This window comes from Phocoena phocoena, chromosome 15, assembly GCF_963924675.1.
Source record: "Phocoena phocoena chromosome 15, mPhoPho1.1, whole genome shotgun sequence".
Classification (NCBI taxonomy): domain Eukaryota; kingdom Metazoa; phylum Chordata; class Mammalia; order Artiodactyla; family Phocoenidae; genus Phocoena; species Phocoena phocoena.
The window spans coordinates 79,057,186-79,080,817 of NC_089233.1; the positions used below are offsets into that span (position 1 = coordinate 79,057,186).

General features: G+C 45.4%; 1 protein-coding gene across 2 annotated transcripts in view; it reads left to right on the forward strand.

Annotated features, from left to right (window-relative positions):
* The window catches only part of TSHZ2 (teashirt zinc finger homeobox 2), a 448,413-nt gene that overhangs the window by 253,349 nt on the left and 171,432 nt on the right, over nucleotides 1–23,632 (forward strand). The window contains exon 2 of one of the 2 annotated variants that reach the window (XM_065892295.1): nucleotides 10,329–13,816. In XM_065892295.1, coding sequence (XP_065748367.1) covers nucleotides 10,329–13,393 — 3,065 coding nt within the window. In that variant the 3' untranslated portion in view covers nucleotides 13,394–13,816. Of the gene's footprint in view, nucleotides 1–10,328; nucleotides 13,817–23,632 lie in introns of those variants that run through there. The other variant, XM_065892296.1, reaches the window with a different exon arrangement.

Here is a 23,632-nt window from a genome sequence, read left to right on the forward strand (position 1 = left end):
ATAAGAGGGAACATACATTGAGTGCTTATTATTGCCAGGCATTCTGAGTTCTTTCCAGTTATCTCAATTCTCACAGTCATTTTTGAGGGAGGTACTACTATTATCTCCAATTTATAGATGAAGACATTGAGACCCACAGAGGCTGGGAGTTTGCTCCAGATGACAATGTGAGACGTGGCAGAGGTGGGATTTGCACCCGGGCGGGCTTGCTCCAGACCTTGTGCTCTTCAATTCCATGTCGTAACACCTGTGAGCGTGCTGTGCGTGCTTTCTTCTCTAGTTCTCCCCTAACAACACCAAGTGTTCCCCATAGAACCCCCACTTCACTGACAACTAGAAAGAGGATGAGTTGTCGCCAATTCCCAGCGCCAATGCCGCTGACCTTGGCTTTACAGCACTTCTCAGCTATTGACATCTGAGACGGAATGTTTCTTTGTCTTTGTGAGGGCTGTCCTGTGTATGGCGGGGTGTTTAGCGGCACCCCTGGCCTCTCCACCCCCCAGTCGCCAGTAGCACCTTGTCTCCAGTCATAACAAGCAAAGGTGTCTCCAGACATTGTCCAAACGCACAAACATGCACCGGGTTGAGAACCACTGGGTTGGAGTGTGATGGTGACCCAGTTGGCTCCTGGGGCCACGTGTTCTTCTATAGAAACCAGCTAATAAACTCGTTCACCTTGAAGTGCAAAGGTGAGATAAGAGAATAAGTCTTTATATTTTTACAGGGGATGAGTTCTTGATTTGCCTCATGTCAAATGAACAAAAGTCAAATTGGAGTGTTTGAGGCAAGGAGAAGCAGCCTGGAAACCCTGCTCAACTCCTAGGGATGGGGGGAAGTTCTATACACCGTGGTCCTCATAGCCAGACTGGTCACAGTGATCAAACTGGCAGAGAATCCAACAGGAAGAGGAAGAACTGGAAGGTCCAGTATCTGAGCCATTAATCATAGAATTGAAGAATACCAGGGCAAGGAGATCCTTGTCTGACTGAGTCACTGCTCATAAGACGTGAAAGGTCTTTCCACCTTGGACTCCTGTGATTCTAGAGATAGCAGACTTTTCACCAGAAAAGCAAAGGCCAGCTCGCTTTCTGACAGTGCCAATTTGCTTCTCTGAAGGAACAGTGAGCTTTCTTCTCTCTCTCTTTCTTTCTTAATGGGAAGTGGTCACAGCCGTGAACTTAGCAAAAGAAGCAGGTTAAAATTTGTCCATTCTTGGCTAATGCAGTTAGACGTTTTCGAGAAAAGGCAGTGAGAAGTGGTCATTAGCCATTATCTGCATGAAATATTTCAGAGAAAGGAGCAGCATTTGCCAAAAAAAAGAAACGATGTTTGACTTCAAGCCAGGCAAGAGGGAAACGAGATCACCTTCTAGCTCTGTGGGATGGCCGTGCTAATGATGTTATTGCAAGTAAAATGGGAATATACGTCTGAAAAAATACAGATGGTGCATCGGCTTCATATACTTTCTGAAGGTCGTTCTAGACAATGATTCACTGTCCCTTTTCTTGGCAAAAAACCCCCACAAAAACCCTCCAGACTTTATAGTCTTAGAAAGAAATATAGGCGTGTGGGTGTGTTTATATAGCCCTATGTGGGGGAAAATGTATAGAAAATCAGTATGTACATTTTGCTGAAAATAGTTGCTACCACTTGAAAAGTCAAAGCCTAGAACTCTTATTTTGATAGGAAAGTCTCAGTTCTATTGTGTAGTTTCTTTGTCCCTGTTTCATTTCACTTTTCTTTATCCCCTGCTCCTGATTTATGCTCTCTTGGTGTGAGGATAATACAAGGATAATGATTTCTAAACTGGAACTACCAGAAATCTTATGAAGTGGCCCCCTTCTCACCCTTCTCCATGAATATTTTCTCACTCTGCTTTTTAAAATTGTCACCAGGACATTTCCCAATAATAACACATGCCAGACTGAAATTCTAGGTAGTTGAATATAAAGCATTTTTTCTAGGAGACCTTCTGCTTTGACCATTAGTCATCTCTCTCACTGCAAAGCCCAAGGCCTCCAACAAAGACCTGTTTTCTGGAATCGTGAGTTGTTTTATTTCTTGAAGATTGCAGACATTATCATTATGGGTAATAACCTAATAGCTTGCCATTTGATGTTTGCACATCACTTCTACGGAAGTTCCCAGCACACATACCACTGGCTCCTTGTATGAATGATTTAATATTAAGTAACAAACCCCAAATTGGAGAAAGCTCTCTCCTTATGCATGACACTTACAAATCTGGTTCATATCTAATGCAAATATCATCAAAAGCGGTTGGCTTGGAATAGGATTTAGGGATAACGAAGAACGCCAAAGCCAACTGATTTCAGCCGCCTGCAGGTTCAGATTGGCGGTCAGGATGTGCAGTGTTTATAAAGAGCCTACAACAGGACTGAGAGTCGGGAGGTAGTCCTACAGCCTTGGTGTGTTACGTACTTCATCACATTTGATATTCCTAGCTATCCTATGAAGGAAATACTATTAGTGTTCTTATTTTATGGATGAGAAAACTGAGCCTCTGAAAGTTTCAGCAACTTTCCTGCGATCACATTTAAACAGAAACTGGCAGATGTGAACTGAGGCCTGCCTGATCCCATGGCCACTGGGCCATCCTATCTCTTCAGTTAACTGATCAGTTGTTGAATCAGTGACTTTTAGTTTTCTCTTGCTCGGCGTTTCCCAGTATAGCTGGAAGCAATTATCTAAGCCACAGGTATTTCATCCTTTGCTGTCTGGAGAGGAGAGGGGCCGGAACTCTCGAAGTTGTATTCTCTTCCCAAAGCTGGTACCCACATACACGTAGGAACATAGGCAGAGAGGAGTAGCTTACCAAATCTCTTGCTCCTAATTAAGAGTTTCGCCATTTACAGCAGGGCATCTCAAACTTTCTTGAGCCTGTGAATTCCCCCGGGGATCTTGTTAAGTGATTCCTATTCGATAGGCTTTGGGTGGAGCTGAGAGTCTGCATTTCTAACAAGTTCCCAAGTGCTGTTGCCGCTGATCCAAGGACCATCCTTCGAGGAGCAAGGGTTTATGATACACTTTCTCTTCCATTTCCTCCTCTGTCCTAACAGAATCCTGTGAGGTAGGTAGGCTTAGGATGGTCACTCCTATCTGGGATTGACATATGAGAATCAAGGTCAAAGAGATGGTATGAGAAAGCAACAGGAGAGCATGCCAGATCTTCAAACTCTGCCTCCGCTGATTCCTTTGGTGTAGAGCTTGCAAATGGACGGATTCCCGACATATTTGGTTTCTTCTACATGGTTTGTCCAAACAAAGCTTCTGGCAACCCTAGACCCCGTGATTGTTCCTTGAGTAGCAGCTGTGCTCTTTCAATGTGGCGTGGACTTTCCAGCTATCCGCAGCTCCTCTGTGTCTCTCCAGGTGGATGCCAGCACTACTTAGGAACTCAGGATTGTTTTCTTTCCATCTGACCTACTTTGCCATTTAAGTTACCTGCATTCCTCCAGTAATGCACGACCTTATCATGACCTTTTCCTCCCTAATCCCAGTGTCCAAATTCTCTCTGTAACTCAGGTCTCTACTCTCCTGGGCCTTTGGGGAGCCACTGTGATGGAAGTCCCAGGGAAACTCTACTAAAGTATGTGGCATGTGATAGCTGCAGAATAAATATTTCTTGATTAAATGAATAAACAGATGAACTGCAAAAGGATGACCCAGTATCCACTTTCCCTGATTTAAACTAACTTAGTCCTTTTTTGCTGATGATCAAGTTGTGGAGAGAGTCACAGAGCATGGTTAGGAAACAGCTTTACAGTCCAAAGAGCTGTGAGGATAGCCCAAGAAAGTGTCTACAGCAAGAATATATTACGTAAATGGACTTTTTTTTCATGCAGACCACACCCAATATGTATCCATCGTACATATAAAACATTCCAATTTACTGAACGTCTGCAGGAAATAATAAAAGGGATGTTGTTTTGATGACCTTCGGAAAGCTTTCCATCCATCTCTACAGAGCACTTCTGGGCCCAGGAGAAGCCTCGTGTCATTAAACCACTCCATCTTCAACATTCCTTTAAACAAAGAATTCTGTGTGTTTGGTTCTGACATTCAGATAGAGGAAGGAACCAGCCCTTCTCTCTTGAGCTGCGTGTACAAGTCACGCTTATGTTAGTGAGTTTTATGTGGTGTGGCAGGAATAAAAATCTATATGAAAATTGAATTGAAAATGTCTCTTTTTAGAAATGTGCCTGAGCTTAGATTTCTCCAGACGGCAGGGAGGCTGAGCCTTGGCTAATGGTACCTGGATTCTCCGTAAAGTCAGGTCTGTGCTCAGGAAGGGAGCCGGCGATCCCACAGCCCCGTAGCCTACCACCTCCTGCAACACAAAGCAGACAGAGCCCCTCAACACAGCCCTGCGAGGGGCCCTTGCTCTGGACACAGTCACCACTGAAAGGTAGCTCAGCCTCCTTGAACAAGAAATCCTCTATCTCTTTCCTCAGCCTGCCAACAAGAGTGCCAATTAGTGCCAATAATAATATACATATTAACAGATTTCTAGACCACAGTCACCAAAACGCTAGAGACTCATGACAGGAAGACCTTCTTCCGTGTCATCATTTACCATACCTACTGGGTACACGGTGAGAAATTCTTGCGATCCCCTCATTTACGTCTGCCCTGCACACTGTGGAATCTTCATGTGATTTTAAACTGTCATTTAGTGGGGTAGATTGGCAAAAACGATCCTGTCACCACCGGATATGTTTTTAAATGAGGTCTTGATTGAATTCTGGTTTCATTTTTAAAAATCAACCTTCTTGAGTTTTATATTCTTCTCGGGTTATGACTCTTCCACCTCTGCTGCCACTTTAAAAACTGTCAGTGCTTTTACGGTAAACACTCTATTGTGGATTTTCAAGGCAACTACAAACACGGATGCTTAGCAAAAATCTGATATTTACATCATGCCACCCATGACTTATTTTGCACAATTTCATTTAAGCCATTCTGACCACAGGTTTTTGGAACAATTGAGGTGGTAATTTTTTTGTTTCCTTTTTCTTTTAACCTTTGATGTAAGAGGAAATTTCTAAAGTTTGAGGATCTGTTTCAGCATTTACCCATATCATGATAGGGTAAAAAGTTTGCAGCATATATAGTATATTTTTCTAATGACAGCTCTCCTTTTTAAGATCAAGCATTTGGGATAAGACCACCCTAATATTAATATTTGTGTAATACACATCATGGAACAGCTAATGAGCGTTATCCGTGGCAAAATTCATCCACACTTGCAAAGTAGCGTGAATCTTTTTTGAATCAGAATCTGCTCACATTGAGTGTGTTTCCTGATGCTCTGCAGTTTTGATGCTCATTTGCAGCCTTCATACTTAAAAAGTTTAAATCCACAGCTCAGGGATTTCTGGCGACAAGAATGTTGGTGGCTAGGTTGCTCTGAAAAGATGATCCGTGGGGTTGTTCTGTTTTTATCATTGAGGAAAGTGGATCAGGATGGTTGTAATTCACATCTGATCTAGATCAGGGTTGGGGTGGGGAGATATACCCATCACAGGTGCCGACTGCACTGATGCAACTGGACTAATCCCCTCTCGTTGTATGATCTATTTGTCCACGCACTCAGATAACTCGTGGACCTCTTTCTGCGCCGGGATGCTCTCTGAGTGCTGGGAGAAGCGAGGTCTCTGCCTTCAAGGGGACAGACATTTTACCTTTACATTTAGTGGGGGGACACAATCAGTCAATAAACACACAAGATGATTTCAGAGTATGGTCAGTGCCATAGTGCTTTCAGTAAGTAGGTTGATGTGATCTAGAGTTACACAGAGAAGGGACAACTGGTCAGGAAGGGGACACTTGAGCTGAATTCTAAAGCATGAAAAGGAACCAACTTCCAAAGAGGAAGAGCCTTCCAAGCAGAGAAATCTGCAGTTGCAAAGAACCACAGTCAAGGAAAGGATAGGCAGACGCAAGAAGGAACCAGTAGGTTGTTGCACCATGGGTATGGCGGGCAAGGCGAGAGTACTGGGCGATAAAGCAAAAAGGCAAATGTCAAATCCTGCCAGCTCTTACAGACCAGGCGAAGGGTTTGAATTTTATAATATATTTCTATTTGTGCGGCAGAAAGACACTGCAGGAGTTAAAACGGTGAGTCGCCAACTAGCATCTTTAATAAAGAACATTCTAGCAGTTAGTTCTCTGGAAAACAGACTAGAGGAAGTGGAAGCAGGAAGCCCATTTAGTCACGTGAGTGAACAGCAATGGCGACACAGAGCAGTGGCTGTGGAGTAGAAGAGAGACGGTCTCTTGACTGTAGAACTTTCAGGCATGGAACTGAGTTTGCCCATGAATTACCTGTCCTGGGAGTGCAGAAGCTTCATGTGGCCGCAGTCAGGCAGTGGTAAGGGATGAAATTAGACATTTAGGTTGGACAGGGAGACGTTTGCCACCATGAAGTTTGATCTTAAACCCAAAGTCAACAAGGAGGTTCTGCAGAGGACACTCCTTTCTCCTTGTGCCTCAGTGCAATTGTGATCATTTTCTTTTGCTAGATAAGCATTCATAGGAATAAACTTGCCACTCATCCACTTTACCAAGATTTACACATGATGCAATCTTATTGAACAAATCATCAATAGAGAGAGACACAGATACTCATTATACACACAGATCACCCATATTCTGGCTGTCTTCCCTCTCTCTCCCCTCAGCTGCTGGTGGCAAACAAAACCACTTAAGTGAACAGTTTTAAATGTATAATATTAAAACGTGTTTTTTAAAACTCCTTGGAACCTCCAGCCATTGTTAAAATACACTCACTCTGATGGATGCTTTGGCATTTTTTTTATGAGGCTTTTCAATGCGTTACTTTATCGGGTGCATGAGATTTAGTCTGTTCTGCAGAAGAAAACAGACACAAAGGGTCTCTCAGCGCGAGTTACTCTTCTGTAAAGGTTATAGTAAACATGTCAATGCCTAATTAAGCAGAAAATTTTATCTGTATTGTGGGGGAGGCATTTGCTGTCTTCGACTTTTCTTCTGGGGAATCCATTTAGAAGGACAAAGTAGATTGTGAAGTTGAGCTGGTCCAGAAAGCTCAGCTTCCAAATGTCAGCATTAAAAAAGACACTTCTTTTCTCCTTGTGTGAAAATGACTATATTGGCTGGGCAGATTGTCTGTGGGGGGTGTGTGTGTCTGTGTGTGTGTGTGTGCGCGTGCCTGCATATGCAAGCATGCATGTATGTTTCATCAACACACATGCAACGAACGTAACATGAATTATTTCCCAACTGCCTACTAAGTATCAGGCCCTGTGCTAGGCACTGAAAATAGTGAGATGAATGAAACCTGGCAACATGTTAACCAACCGTAATGAGCAAAAGCCTTCTCTTTTCCCCCTAGATTTCTTCACCTGCTTTGTGTGTAGGTGTATGTGTTCTTTGTTTCAGTGATCACATCACCCATAGGTGTGGTGACTATATAGCTTAGCCTGGAACAGTCCTGGCTAATATGTATCATCCCAGTGTATGAGTAATAAAGCCCTTTTAATTCTCAAAAGTAACCCTGTTATTAATTGGTTAAATTTGCCTGATTCTTTGGAGTATTTTGCTTGGCTCTGTAACAAGTCATTTATTAATTTTGTTAATAGACCTTTTCCTTCATCTTAATGATATGACTATTTCTACAAACATACAAACTAGGAAAAAGAAAACACGATGAGGATGGGGTCGGGGGTGGGGTGTGATCTAATTCAGTTATTCTAAGCTAGGGTTTTCTTGCAAGTAGTGACCACTTATTAACGACTGTTTGCCTAGATTGAGAAGCTGCTTTTTCTTCAAATCAATTTATGGAACTAGAGACCAGCAACCCCAGTTTAATGAAAAATCCACTTGTCAACCTGCTAGGAAAGCAAAAACACAACACCAATAACAACAACAAAAAAATGGAACACAACCACAAAACCACTGGCGAGGCTGAGTTTTTACATTTCATTTTGTTTTACGCTATCACGCCCTTAAAATTGTGGGCTCTCGTCCACAGTATTCCTACAGTTCTCCCCTCCGAGGTGGTTATATATTTGGTGACATTTCAAAGAAACCCCATGGCTTGACCTTTCATCTTTGGGTCTCTGCAAAGTTTTCTCATTTATTAGATTGGTACTAAAAAGAGACTGGAACCTAGTGGTTAAGACCATGGATTCTCTCATCACACAGGCTGGGTTCAGGCATGACCCTGCAATGCTAACTAGGTGGCCTTGGGAAAAATTTCTCAAACTCAGAGCCTCAGTTTCTGCATCTGTGAAATGAAAATAATAATAGTTTCTACTTCGTGTGGATATTAGATAAAATGAAAGAATGTATTTGCAATAGTTAGCACAGGTCCTAGGAGATAATAATAAATATTCTTTATCTTCAGTGTGGTATATATACATATATGTGCAGATATACATACATATATATATATATACACACACACATACGTATATAATGGAATACTACTCAGCCACAAAAAAAGAACGAAACATTGCCGTTTGCAGCAACATGGATGGACTGAGAGATTATCATACTAAGTGAAGTAAGTCAAACAGAGAAAAACAAATATTATAGGGTATCATTTATACGTAGAATCCAAAAAGCAATACAAATGAACTTATTTACAAAACAGAAACAGACTCACAGACATAGAAAACAAATTTATGGTTACCGAAGAGGAGGCAGGGGAGGGATTAATTAGGGGTATGGGATTAACAGATACACACTACGGTATATAAAATAGGTAACCAACAAGGATTTACTGTATAGCACAGGGAACTATATTCAATATCTTATAATAGCCTATAATGGAAAAGAATCTGAAAAGACGTATATATAAATATGTGTATAACTGAATCACTTTGCTGTACACCAGAAACTAACACATTATTGTAAATCAGCTACAGTTCAAGTTTTAAAAATCCCTAATTTTGGAAAATAAATAAGTAAATAAAAATCTGAAAAAGAAATATTCTTCCTTTTCAGTCTTTGGAGCCCTTGGAGTTCCTGACTGCAGGTGACTTACTCCTAATAATCCCCCTTCTCTCCTCTCTGCCTGCCTCTCAGGAGAGACCGCCAATGCTTGAGCACCCCTTTTTTCAAGTATTATACCTGGTGAATGGAAGTAACAGCATTGTCCTAGGGTTTCTCCCAAGTACCCACCTGCACTGAGAGGGGAGATAGGGCCTCATAAGGAAAATACCGCATTGAGATCACGCAGCCCTTACACATCTAAGACTGAATCTCCCTTGCTTTGGTACTTCTTTGGTTGCATTTTATCCACGTGGCTCTGAAAAGGCCAGGTGAAGAAAATGAGCACAGGAGCATAAATAGTCACATTCCTCATCTCCATTGACAGGTATTTGCCCATTAATTCCCTTTGCACCCGCTCTCTCATGCCTTCATTTTCCCTATGCAATTACTGGTCCTAAGTCCTTTCAGAGAAGGGAAAGCATGCACCCCCAATAGCATTTTGCATCTACAAATCAAATGTGTAATTGGCATCTCATGATGGGTACCCACAAATCACAGTGCATTTGACATTACAGGCACAAGATCGAGAGGGCATTTTCAGCCTCGTCTGAAAAGGTCTTCATAAACCTGTTTGAGAATAATAGGATAGTTCCCAAATCTCCCATTCTAACACCATTTGCTATTATTTTTAAATCATTATATTTGCTGAGCTCACATAATTTTTCAGCTATCAATGGAAGATTTTATTTGATACTCCATAATCTCTCTTCCTGCTGTGCGACTCTCTACAAATAAAAATGTTGTAACAAAAAGGATCCTCGCTATCAAAAATGTAATGGCTATGCATCCAAATTACTTCTGAGCACTCAAAAATGAGTGTATGTCAGCAGGGCCAAGCGTCTTGGTAAACCTTACCATGCGGATGCCAAGGGTCAAGTCTTAGTTTTCTTATGAGCCAACGTCCTTCTTGTAGAGCTATGTCTGTAATAGGATCTGAATTTCAGTCCAGCTTTCCTGAGAGTCATACACGTGAATCTAGTGACTGTCCCATTATAGGAGTATTAGAGTGATATTCCTTAAACAGGAAAATTATTAACTTGGAATTCTAGGCACTTATAAAGAATCATGACTCCTGCCGATTTTTTTAAAAAGGCGTTAAATGGCACAAAAGACATCACTTGGCTTTTTCCTGTATCCGTTGCTTGCAGTTCATAAAAGTGTCGATTACATTGTTAGTTCCATATGGGAAGCACTTTGTCCAAATGGGGAAATTGGGATGGGATATGTCACCTGCTACTGTTATCTCATCTCTTCTTGTTCTCTGGCAGGCTACGCCCAGGAAGAACAGCTGAAGGAAGAGGAGGAAATAAAAGAGGAGGAGGAAGAAGAAGACAGTGGTTCGGTAGCTCAACTTCAGGGCAGCAATGACCCAGGGACAGACGAGGAGCTAGAAACGGGCCCTGAGCAGAAAGGCTGCTTCAGCTACCAGAACTCGCCAGGAAGTCACCTGTCCAATCAGGACGCCGAGAATGAGTCCTTGCTGAGTGACGCCAGTGATCAGGTGTCAGACATCAAGAGTGTGTGCGGCCGAGATGCCTTGGACAAGAAAGCAAGCGTGCACCCCAAGCTTCCCAACGAAGCCCACAGTTGCATGGATAAAATGACCGCCGTCTACGCCAACATCTTGTCTGATTCCTACTGGTCGGGCCTGGGTCTTGGCTTCAAACTGTCCAACAGCGAGAGGCGGAATTGTGATCCCCGAAATGGCAGCAACAAGACTGATTTCGATTGGCACCAAGACGCTCTGTCCAAAAGCCTACAGCAGAACTTGCCTTCCAGATCCGTGTCGAAGCCCAGCCTGTTCAGCTCGGTCCAGCTGTACCGGCAGAGCAGTAAGATGTGCGGGACCGTTTTCACTGGGGCCAGCAGGTTCCGGTGCCGGCAGTGCAGTGCCGCCTATGACACCCTGGTCGAGTTGACCGTGCACATGAACGAAACGGGCCACTATCAAGACGACAACCGCAGAAAGGACAAGCTCAGACCCACGAGCTATTCAAAGCCCCGGAAAAGGGCTTTCCAGGATATGGACAAGGAGGACGCTCAAAAGGTCCTGAAATGCATGTTTTGTGGCGACTCCTTCGATTCCCTCCAAGATCTGAGCGTCCACATGATCAAAACAAAACATTACCAAAAAGTGCCTTTGAAGGAACCAGTACCAACCATTTCATCGAAAATGGTCACTCCGGCGAAGAAACGCATCTTTGACATCAATCGGCCGTGTTCCCCCGATTCGACCACAGGATCGTTTGCAGATTCGTTTCCTTCTCAGAAGAACGCCAACTTACAGCTGTCCTCCAACAATCGCTACGGCTACCAAAATGGCGCCAGCTACACCTGGCAGTTCGAGGCCTGCAAGTCCCAGATCTTGAAGTGCATGGAGTGTGGGAGCTCCCACGATACTTTGCAGCAGCTCACCACCCACATGATGGTCACCGGTCACTTTCTCAAGGTCACCAGCTCTGCCTCCAAGAAAGGGAAGCAGCTGGTGCTAGACCCACTCGCCGTGGAGAAGATGCAGTCATTGTCAGATGCCCCAAACAGTGATTCTCTGGCTCCCAAGTCGTCGAGTAACTCAGCTTCCGACTGCACGGCTTCTACAACTGAGTTAAAGAGAGAGAGTAAAAAAGAAAAACCAGAGCAGATCAACAAGGATGAGAAAGTGGTGAAAAGCGAGGACTGTAAGGACCCTCTACAGAAGCCTTTAGACCCGACGATAAAATACCAGTATCTAAGGGAGGAAGATTTGGAAGACGGCTCAAAGGGTGGAGGTGACATTTTGAAGTCACTGGAAAATACTGTTACCACCGCCATCAACAAAGCCCAAAATGGGGCTCCCAGCTGGAGCGCGTACCCCAGCATCCATGCCGCCTACCAGCTGTCAGAGGGCACCAAGCCTTCTTTGCCGATGGGCTCCCACGTACTGCAGATCCGACCCAACCTCAGCAACAAGTTAAGGCCAATTGCACCCAAGTGGAAAGTAATGCCGCTGGTTTCTGTGCCCACGAGCCTGACCCCATACACGCAAGTTAAGAAGGAACCCGATGACAAAGATGAAGTGGTGAAGGAGTGTGGGAAAGAGAGTCCCCAGGAAGAGGCGTCCTCTTTCAGCCACAGTGAGGGGGATTCTTTCTCCAAATGTGAACCCCCTTCAGAATCCAAAAAGGCTGAGCCTTGTCCCCTGAAGGAGGAGGACAAGCGGATGAAAGAAGGTGGTGAGAAAGAGAAACCCCAGCCCTTGGAGCCAGCATCTTCTCCCAGCAACGGCTGTGCCCTCGCCAACCATGCTTCGGCCCTGCCGTGCATCAACCCGCTCAGTGCCCTGCAGTCTGTCCTGAACAATCACCTGGGCAAAGCTACGGAACCCTTGCGCTCTCCTTCCTGCTCCAGCCCGAGCTCAAGCACAATGTCGATGTTTCATAAGTCGAATCTCAGTGTCATGGACAAGCCGGTTTTGAGTCCTGTCTCCACAAGGCCGGCCAGCGTGTCCAGACGCTACCTGTTTGAGAGCAACGATCAGCCCATCGACCTGACCAAGTCCAAAAGCAAGAAGGCTGAGTCCTCGCAAGCACAGTCCTGTACGTCCCCGCCCCAGAAGCACGCTCTGTCTGATATCGCGGACATGGTCAAAGTCCTCCCCAAAGCCACCACCCCAAAGCCTGCTGCTTCCTCCAGGGTCCCTCCCGTGAAGCTGGAGATGGACGTCAGGCGCTTTGAGGACGTGTCCAGCGAAGTCTCAACCTTGCATAAAAGAAAAGGCCGGCAGTCCAACTGGAACCCTCAGCATCTTCTAATCCTGCAGGCTCAGTTTGCCTCCAGCCTCTTCCAGACATCGGAGGGCAAATACCTGCTGTCCGATCTGGGCCCACAAGAGCGAATGCAGATCTCGAAGTTTACGGGGCTCTCAATGACCACCATCAGCCACTGGCTCGCCAACGTCAAGTACCAACTTAGGAAAACGGGCGGGACCAAATTTCTGAAAAACATGGACAAAGGACAGCCTATCTTTTATTGCAGCGACTGTGTCTCCCAGTTCCGAACCCCTTCTACCTACATCAGTCACTTAGAATCTCACCTAGGTTTCCAAATGAAGGACATGACCCGCGTGGCCGTGGAACAGCAAAGCAAAGTGGAGCGAGAGATCTCCCGGGTATCGTCGGCTCAGAGGTCACCGGAAACCATAGCTGGCGAAGAGGACACAGACTCTAAGTTCAAGTGTAAGTTGTGCTGTCGGACATTTGTGAGCAAACACGCAGTAAAACTCCACCTAAGCAAAACGCACAGCAAGTCACCCGAGCACCATTCACAGTTTGTAACAGACGTGGATGAAGAATAGCTCTGCAGGTATGGGTTTGCTCCCACGTGGTTGTGACAGTCACTTTGTGAGGAGCTTCTAGAAGGGAGATGGGTCTATTTAGAGGCAGCTGACATCTCCCTATACCAAGAGCACAGTAACCTGCTGGAATAGCACGAATTTTTGTGGAAGACTCTAGAACATGATAATTAAGCCCTAGCCATTCTCTCAATTTCTCCAGTTCAGCGTTGGGAAATAGAATAAAATGGGTTCAGAGAGATGGAGCTCACAGGTATACTGCTTCTTGATACCCAAGGCCCCTCTTAGTTACCCAAGGCCCAACTTTCAAAGTCCGGCCAAGGCTACACCTCATTTTAATTGATAAGTACTGACTTTTCTTACTGTCCCATTTCACCACCTCACCTTCCGAGAGTAACGCGAATGACTTACAAGGTGATGAAAATTCTTTTTAAAAAGTGAGCGAGTGAATAAAGATTGTAGGGTTCCTGGGGGCAGCCACTATACAGAGGTTTCTTAATCAACTCATGAATAGTTTAAAGCTGGCTTTATTATTATTACTAGTAATTAATGCTTTGGGCAGCTTACTTGCAGCAGTTACTACCTTCCACTCCCTCCCCTTTATTTCCTATCCATTACGTCTCCTGTGAAAGGGCCTATGCCCTGTAGTTGGATGGTAGGAAAATACTCTTTCTGGAGAACACTGAGATGAAAAGAGAGGAAGCTTATTTTCCTCCCTCGTCTTTTGGTTGTCCTGAAGATAAAGCTAATATCAGAGTCCGCCTTTAGCAAAGGTAGATGCAATGCATGGCTTTGAGATTTTATTTTATATAAAGAAGCAAAGGACGTTCTGCACACTCATTGCCAAGGCACATGGGGTCCCACGGCTTGAGATAATTGGCATCATGTATCATCAAAGTTCCATGCCTGGCAGAGTCACCAGTGCCCAGACTACCTATGTCACCTTCAGGAAAGAGGACAGACGCCAAGGTCAAGTACCTTGGCAGACTAGTCCCACCAGCCATTTTCAAACGTTGAACATAAGCAAGGCTGAACTTCCTTTCACCGCCCTTTACGTATTTTCTCTACCTCCTTTTCTCTCCCCTCCAGCATGACACCCCCCACGTGCTAGGGACCATCAAACGTTCGGGTTGGGGTGTTAGGCCACACCCCATAATGGGACCCAACCTGACTTAAGCCTTTGGCACTTGCCGGCCCAGTTTATGTCATGCTAGGTTATAGATTAGCTCTTTTGGTTAAGATATGAGATACGAACAGCTCATACTAGCATACACTTGACCCTTAAACAACTTGGGGGTCAGGGGTGCCAACCCTCTGCGCAGTGGGAAATCCGCGTGTAACTTATAGTCAGCTCTCCCTACGGTGTAGCCTGCCTATCCCTGCTTCTTCTGTATCCGAGGTACCACACACGCAGATTCAACCAACCCTGGGCTATGTAGTATTTAAGCTTGAAAAAAATCCATGTATAAGTGGACTCAGCAGCTCAAACCCATGTTGTTCAAGGGTCAACTGTATAAGCCCTCACCACCTCCTCCTGTCAGAGCACTTGTTAAATGGGAGACTTTCGGATCAAGCCACCGAGCCATGGGCACCAGCGGAGTTCCAGGTGGGGACGGCCATGTATATGACGCGGCTTTGGGCTCACTTCACATCACATAGGGAGGTTCACTGAATGCAGGGCTGGTCAGAATGAAATGAAGGGTTAAAAACTGGGGCTGTTGCCTCAGCGAGAAGATCTAAGAGCTTCTGACAAAGGGGGAACCCATCCTATCGCTCTAACGGCTAATGGCTCTCTGGGCCCAAATGAAGACTTTTGTTTTGTTTGCATGTTTTTATCATGATAATTAAAGTGTATTTACTGGCAGATTCCTCTCTTGCTTTCCCAGCATGATTTGTTCAGCTCATACTACTGAAAGAAAAGCTGAAATGCATCTATTGGATCTAAATGTGAGCTTGGGTGTCCATGACACCTACTTATTTGCTATATAACATTTTAAATTTTATGTAACTTACTATCATGCTTTCCTGGTCCTTCAAAAAAGAAAAAAGTAGATGGATATACACAGAACACACAGAGATAAATGCTTCCCATCCCATAGTGGTAGGTCCAAACCATGGTGAAAAGGACAAATAGGTAGTGTTTATTTGTGCTACAGGGAAGACCAATTTTCCACATTTGAGGTTTGTAATCATTTTTTAAAAATTAATAGCACAGCCAAAACATTGCAGTATGTAAATGGAGAATGGGGAGGGAAAGAAAGCCTCAGTCCAAATCTGAAATGCACAAACCTGTTCTAGAGAAGCAAAGAAAAACCAATAATTTGGAAAAACCGACACAAAGGTACTTACAAGTCTGTTAAATACATAGATGAGATAGCCCTTTTCTCATCCCTCTGCATCTGTACAGAATAAACATTTCTGATTTGGACCTTCAAAGCACCATATTACAAAGTTATCATTATATGAAAACGAAGCTCCATCAATGCTGTGATTCTGAGAGAGGACGGCAGAAGAACAGGTTTGAGTGTTTGGAACTCATTCAAAGTATATGTGTTGTGTGCATACAAAAAGTGATGCAGGTGCTTGGTGTTCGTGTTGATACTAAAGATCTCCCGGTCTGCCTGAATGGCTCCCACATCTGCACACAGGTGGCTTTCTGCTGCCCTTCACCTAGAAAAGAATTCCTCCACCCTACGGGTCCACTCTTAGAACAATAGGCGTGCAAAACCTTGCCCACTGCTTAGAATCAGGCATATATGTTTTCAAATGATCACAAAATGAGATCACTCTTATCTGGAACTCTCCTTTTAGTTGGTACGCGTGATAGCACCAATTGTACAAAATGACATGTTGTCTTAGTAAGGATGGTCAAGATTTTGTGGAAGATTTGGGAGGGGAGCTTTACCATACGTGTGTTCTGTGCAAGATGAGAACTTTGACCTGAATTTTCTTTCTTTTCTTAGATATGTCTTAAGTTCTACAAAATTCTCCGCCAAATATTAAATGCAACTTTTCATTAAAAATTAATTAGAAAATGTGCAATGTGCATCCCTCATTTAGGGTAGAAGTAATCTAAAACAATTTCAATAGATATTTGGATATACCTTTAAAAACCACACGCACTTGAATAACAGAAATTAAACAGAGAAAAAATCAATAAGTCTAGAATGCATAAGGACCTGAAATCATAGTCATTGCCCTGTAATGTAGTGTACAAGAGTGTACAAGTTTAGCAGCACAACTAGCCTTGAAATTGATGGAGGGAATGAATCTAAAACCCACGTTCGGGGTGAACAGCACATAGGTTCCCAGATAAAATACAGGATGTCCAGGTAAATTAGAATTTCAGGTAAATGACAAATAAGTTTTTAGAATAAGCACGTCCCAAATATTGCATGGGCCATATTTATACCAAAAAAAAGCGTTCATTATTTATCTGAGATTCAAATTTAACTGGGCATTCTGTATTTTTATTTGCTAAATCTGGCAACCCTAACAGCATGGGTTATATGGCAGCCTGGGAAGAACAAAATGGGCTGGACTAACTAATGTCTATCAGAGGCATCACCCTTGCCTTATCCAGCAAATAATATTCTTTCTTGCCTTCCTTTCTTTTTTTTCCCCTCCCTCCTTCTCTTCCTCCCTCCCTCCTTCCCTCCTTCCTTCCTGTCTTCTCTCCTCTCTTTCATCTTTCGACAAATATTGGCTGTGATTTTACTGTGTACCGGACTCTATTAGCAAAGACTATGTGATGGAGAACCAACAGTCATGCTGATTATACCAGCCAAATGTGCCAGGGCTGCAGCAAGCACATCACAGACATTACTTCACTTGATACTCACAAACAGCCCTGTGAAGTAGGGTTGATTCGGCCATGTTACAGGGGAGGAAATGGAAGCAGAGAGATTCTGCATGAATTTCTCAAATTCCCACCATCTCTGAGCCTCACTCATTCATTATCACCCATCTAGAAAGCCATCACTCCATGCCAAGCATTGTGCTAATCCCAGGGAATAAGCCAGTGACCAGGACAAGGGTCTGCCTTGGAGGCTCGTGGGAGACACAGAGACGGGCAGCTCTGGGGTAGACGCTGAAAGGAGCACACAGGAGGGCATCTGGCCAGTCCTGGGGGAAGCCGAGGAGGGGAACGGTGGTACCAGGGGCAGTGTGACGTCAGGGCTGCCGAGTCCTGCAGGCCTGGGTTCAAACCCTAACTCACCCGCTGTCTCTTAGATATGCCCCACTTCTGTGTCTAGAAAACGTGGACATCATTCTCCCCTCACAGAAAAGTTGTGAGAATTAAGTAAACGTACGAAATTCTTTTCCATGAAACCTGGCTCTTAGGAGGTTCACAAGAAGAGTTAGTTCTAGGCAGTGCCTACAGGCCCACACCGTGTTCTTCTGTGTCGCCTGAAGTGTATAGAACTTACACAGTGTTCCCAGGTTGAGCTGTTTAATACTAAGCATGTGCCCCAAGGAAACCCTGACCTACCATTTAATTATAATGATAGCAATGACAGCAAAACTACCGCCTCTTGGCCTCTTTCTATGAGTCAGGCACGGGTATTCAGATCATCCTGATTTTGCAGAAAGCTCAAGGGCTTCCGTGATTTGTCTCAGAGCACACAGGACGCATCGAGGTGGGATTCGAACCCAGGACTGCCCAACGCTCATCAAGTTTCTTCTGCCTCTTGGCTTCTCCTCCGTATTGCCTGATGGTGTCCAGGTGCTACCCACGGCCAGGAATACATCCAACAGCTCAGAAAAAAAGTCTATAAAATGTGGTGTAAGGGTGGGGAGGTGATAAGGGCTCCTTGGCCTCTGGGAGGCTCCAGCTACAAATCAAACACCACAACTCAGGGGCCTGGGACTGACCTGGGGGAAGAAGCAATGCATCCTCGCTCTCTTCATTGTAATTTCCTCGTTCAGTCAGGTGATCATACAATTACCGTAGAGCATCTCACCAAGAAATGACCCAAATTCCAGGGAAGATAGATGTGTGAGAATTTTTTAATCCTCATCCGGACTCTAATTTTGGGGGAGCAAAATGAGAATTTGGAAACAGGGCGTTTGACCATGAGACCGCGGCATTTCTAACGCAGCGAGAAACAAATGCGTCACCTCTTTTCACGTTTTCATGTCACCCGAGAGATCTGGCTTAACCCCTCTTTTGCATCAATGCGTCTCCGTCTCCGTTGCACTTTCCCCCTCATTTGGACTTCCGAATGCTCAAATCCTGACGGGTACAATTTGGTGCTTTAATATAGAGTAACATTATTTTTCATTTACTCCAATCTGCCGTCAGTATCATCTTTTCATTTAACCAGATGCAATTCTTTTTTCTTTCGCTAAATTGAAAATCCATGAGCGACAGGGAGTGCAATGTTTTAATTAGCTCATATTTTTTATATGGATTTATGTCTTTAAAATACATTTGTGTAATTCTTCAGCGAAATTAAAAACGTCTTTCTGCAAAAGTGAGGAGAGGAAAATAGAGCTAAATTGTGTCATTAGCTTAGGTAGATACAGATGGCGAGCAGGATCTAGTTGAGAGACACACACCAATCACAGGGCCTCTGCCTGGGCGGAATTTGAACTTGCCCTTCCTTGAAAGAAGTCTTTCTCTGTAAAGATTTTTCGAAAATGGCTTGAGGTTGGGTTTTTTTTAGGCCCCTAGTAAGTAAACAAGCAGTTACCTTCACCGAACTAATTTGAAACTGAACCTGCCCGCCAAACAAAACAGAAAAAAAAAAATGAAACAAACCCAGAAGTCATCATGATAAACAGTTTTCTCCTGCATTTCTCTTTGTCTTTTTTTTTAACGATCAAGTTTAAAGCGTTCCACGGTGTTTTTTTTCTACTTTATAGGAGACAAGTGACATTCCATGGTAAATGAGAGAAAAAGCCATGCAGAACTGAAATCTTTCTAATGCATTGACACCAACTTGCCCTCTATTGTTGGAAATGAGCAGGCACTCATGATTGTTCATCAGACGGCTCCTAATGCAGTTAAAGCATTCAGCTATAATTTCTCCTTGCATTTATAATTACTGTCATAGACTGTACACCTCGGTGAGCAGATTAAAGCTATAAACTATTTAGCTGTGGCTCTAAGACGAGGAACTTGATTTGTCTGGCAGGAGTTATTTGTTAGGGAGCTTGACACTTCACATAAAAATGACTCAACTTGATGAAGAACAATGCAGTTTTAGCAATGCGGGGATTTTAAATCAGTCACGACGCCACGCCCTGCAAGAATCGCAGGGCAGTTTGTTAAATGATATGTAGGCCACGGAGATAACGGAATGCATAAAGGGTACCAAAATAGAAGAGGATTTGGTGTGCTGTGCGTTCTTTCCTGACTCTTCCTCTGAAAGAACAGGTGTTTGTTGAAAATCACTGCATGTCATGTTCTCCTATTAAATCCAGTGTCAATGCTACCCCAGGCTCACCTGGCAGGAAGAAAGGATGCCAGGAGCCCAAGGCACATGTCACATTTGGGGGCTTTAGAGAACTTTGCGTTGCGCACATTCACTTCCCAAAGCCCATGAGTCCAGGGTGCTGTGGAAAAGTGGCGGCGGTTGTTTTTCCTGGAATAGTCTTTATTTCTTTGTTTTTCTCACTGGCAGGAAGCATATGATATATTTCGGCACAGAGGGCCCTTCTACTGGGCTAATCCTCCAGCAGTGCTGTGAAAACCTGAAAAAATAATCTACGTGCAGGTTGATGAGAGAGGCTGGCACAGACAGGGTGGCGGGCAGTGCAGCTCCCTTTCTCCTTTCTCAGCTTGTGTCCAGGGTTAGGGAAAACAGTGCACATGACGGGCAGTGCTCAGCGCTGGGCCTGGCCCACAGAGCGAGGGCTTGACGAACATCACTCTCCTCTCTCTGTACCCCACCTTGATCGCCTACCTCAAAAATATCCTCTTGGGTTTGCTTAAGGCTTAAATCAAGATGGGGGTGGATTGTGCCATTTGATTTAAAGAAATAAGGAGAGACTGCTAGGACCGATGTAACTAAAACAGCTTTGAGGGGGAAGCAGTAGGATTGGGTGGTGTTTGGGTGGCCCTGGGAAAGGATGCAATGTACCATTGACCTGCATGTCTTCCCCTCTGACGCCCCCTTTCTCTCCCTGACATCATCTACCTTGAACATTTTCATTTGCTACAGTCCAGCATCCCTGGTGGCTGTGCCATGCTTAGGAAGATCTGCGTTGGTCTTCTGTGCATTTTGATGCAAATGATGATGTTGATGATGATGACGATGTTGATTAATGGGGTCAAAGAAAGCTCAAATCAGTGGCTGGCACAGTGTCCGCTATCACTATTGTCCTTGTTGTCACTGATGGATATTGACAGAGGATTAACATTTCTTGAGCGTTTACAGCATCCCAGCTATTGTGCGAGGCCCTTTATGTATATTATCTCAATTAATTTTTTTTTTTTTTTTTGCGGTACACGGGCCTCTCACTGCTGTGGCCTCTCCCGTTGCGGAGCACAGGCTCCGGACGCGCAGGCTCAGCGGCCATGGCCCACGGGCCCAGCCGCTCCGCGGCACATGGGATCCTCCCGGACCGGGGCACGAACCCGTGTCCCTTGCGTCGGCAGGCGGACTCTCAACCACTGCACCACCAGGGAAGCCCCTATCTCAATTAATTTTAACCCTAAACTCTATAAAGAAAGAACTGTGATTATGCCTAGGCTACAAGGGAAGAAACCAGCCCTTGGAGAGGGGAAGTGATCAGGCTCTCACGGCTAATAAGTGGCAGATCTGGAAATCACGTGTGGGCAAATGTCTATCTACCTCAAGCTGGAATTCTGGACAAAAGTTCTCCCATCACCTTTCTCGTATCCCCTGGCTTAAATTCTATTGTGTGCTACACCAAAGTGTGAGATGTGAACCCCGTCCACAAGTTACTTGCATGGGAGAGAAGATGAATGGGCAAAAAAAAAAAAAAAAAAAAAAAATTTAAATATCTCAAAAGCTCAAATCTTTGACACAGACAACTTCTACCACTCAGGACCTCCAGAAAATTGGCACTTTCAACGTGCATGGTTTTATCTGGTATTTTTTCATCTATGGAGGAAAAAAATGATGTTTCAGGTTATGTTATTTTCAATGCTACATTACTCGATTTCACAGTCAGGTAATTCTATTTTTGTGCACAAGAGGATTTTGTCATGTTTAATTGTTTATTTCTCCCTCCTTCCCCCCATTTGCTGTAGCTTCCACTTCCCGCTTTGCTGCCTTCCTGTGGATTCTCTGGTGTGCGATGACCATGGAGACGGGTCCTTATTAGATAGTGTTTGCTCTGGCTTAGAAGTCAAAGACCAATCGGGACCTCATCAGCCTAGAAATGCAGGAAGATGAAAAGTGAGGGGACTTTGGACGTGGAGGGAAGGCCTGTCACGAGACAGAGTCTTCCTGATGTGTCTAAAAATCCCGTGAAGGAAGCCTATGGCAGAGGAACGCGGGCCCTGGAACTGCTGAGGCCGGGCCTTGGGGCCGGGTCTCCACTTCTTAGCTGAGAGACCTGGGGCAGGTCACCTCACCTCTCTGACCCTCAGCCGCCTCTTCTACCAACTGGCCGCATGTAGGCTGGCCTCACATCCTGTTATAACAACTTTTAAAACCTACTAAGTGTCCCCCTAGTACAGTATGAGACACATAGAATTAAAGAGAGCATCTCCCATCAGTGTTAAAATACAGCACTCCTGGGCTTCCCTGGTGGCGCAGTGGTTGAGAGTCCGTCTGCCGATGCAGGGGACACGGGTTCGTGCCCCGGTCCGGGAAGATCCCGCACGCCGTGGAGCGACTGGGCCCGTGAGCCATGGCCGCTGAACCTGCGCGTCCGGAGCCTGTGCTCCACAACGGGAGAGACCGCAACAGTGAGAGGCCCGCGTACAGAAAAAAAAAAAAAAAAATACAGCACTCCTAGAATCGAGGTTGGGCAAATGAGTCTAACAAATGGAATCGTAACAGCAACCATGGCAATTAGAATGTGCTGGAGCCAAGTCCCATGTCCTGTCTCGGGACCCTCCACTGGGGAAAGGCAGATATGGAAACAGTCAATGAAGAGGAAACGCCTGTTACATGTTGGGGGCTGTGGCTGGTGCGGGGACAAGGCGGCGTGGGGAGCGGCACGGAGACCGGAGCTGACGGTCGCAGAAGAAAGTCGGCGCGGCCAAGGCTAACGGGGAGCTCTGCGCGGCCACCGGGAAGGCACTGGGCCGGCGGAGCCCCGAGGGTGGAAGGAAGTCTGGCCACGAGCAGAGCTCTGGGCTGGGTCTGGGGCGATGCGGAGCCTGCCAGGTGGAGAAGAAGGGGGAGGGTCCCGTGGAAAGAAGGAACGGCCAGAGGGAAGCCTTGCCAGCCAGAGAGAGTGTGTGTTCATGGCAGAAAATGCGCGCCAGCGTGCTTGGAGCCGGGCTTGCGTCTTGCGGATAAGGTGGAGAGACAGGAGGCCGAGCAGGCGGCGGGGGCTGGAGGCGAGGCAGACCACGCCTTCCACGTGGGTGTATAAACTTCGTCTAGTGAGCCTCAGACAGACAGACGCTCGAGAAAGCTTTGCTTTATTGAAATGTTGCAACGTTGTTTCCCTGACGTTGGCTCTGTAGGGCTGGCAAGGGGTGGGGCCGTGGACTTTCACCGGAGCCCCCTGTTTACAGCGGACACGAAGCTGGGGCCCGCCTCTAAGCTCCAGGGGGGCGGGGCTGCTTCTCATTAGCTCATTATACACAGACTCTATAAGTGTTGGGAGAAAAGGAAGGAAAGGAGGGAGGAAGGGAGGCAGGGAGAAAGAAAGGAAGGAGGGAACGAGTAGAGGATGGAGGGAAAAGTGGGTATCTAGGAGGTGATCGGAGCTGAGGGACCCTTGGACATCCCCCAGTGTGAAATGACAGTAATGCCCGTGTCACCCCTCAGAGAGGCAGGTAAATAGATGAAGCATGTGAAACCCTCAGCACCGTGCCCAGCACACAGTGGAATCCCAATGGGAAGAAATCTTCAGGGTTTGCACAGCCCAGAAAAGTAAACGGAAGCCAGAAATATTCCCAGCCCACTGTAAAGACGGTTTGTCCAGAGGACAGACCCTGCCACGAGGCTTGTGCATCTGGGCTAAGTTCTGCGTTCTTTTGTGGCAGGAGCATCAGGGACCTTCATTCAGTCGCCCATCCATCCAACCCCTGGAAGAACCTGCCCTGCACCAAGCATGTCCTAAGTGCTGGGCTCCCCCTGAGGGTAA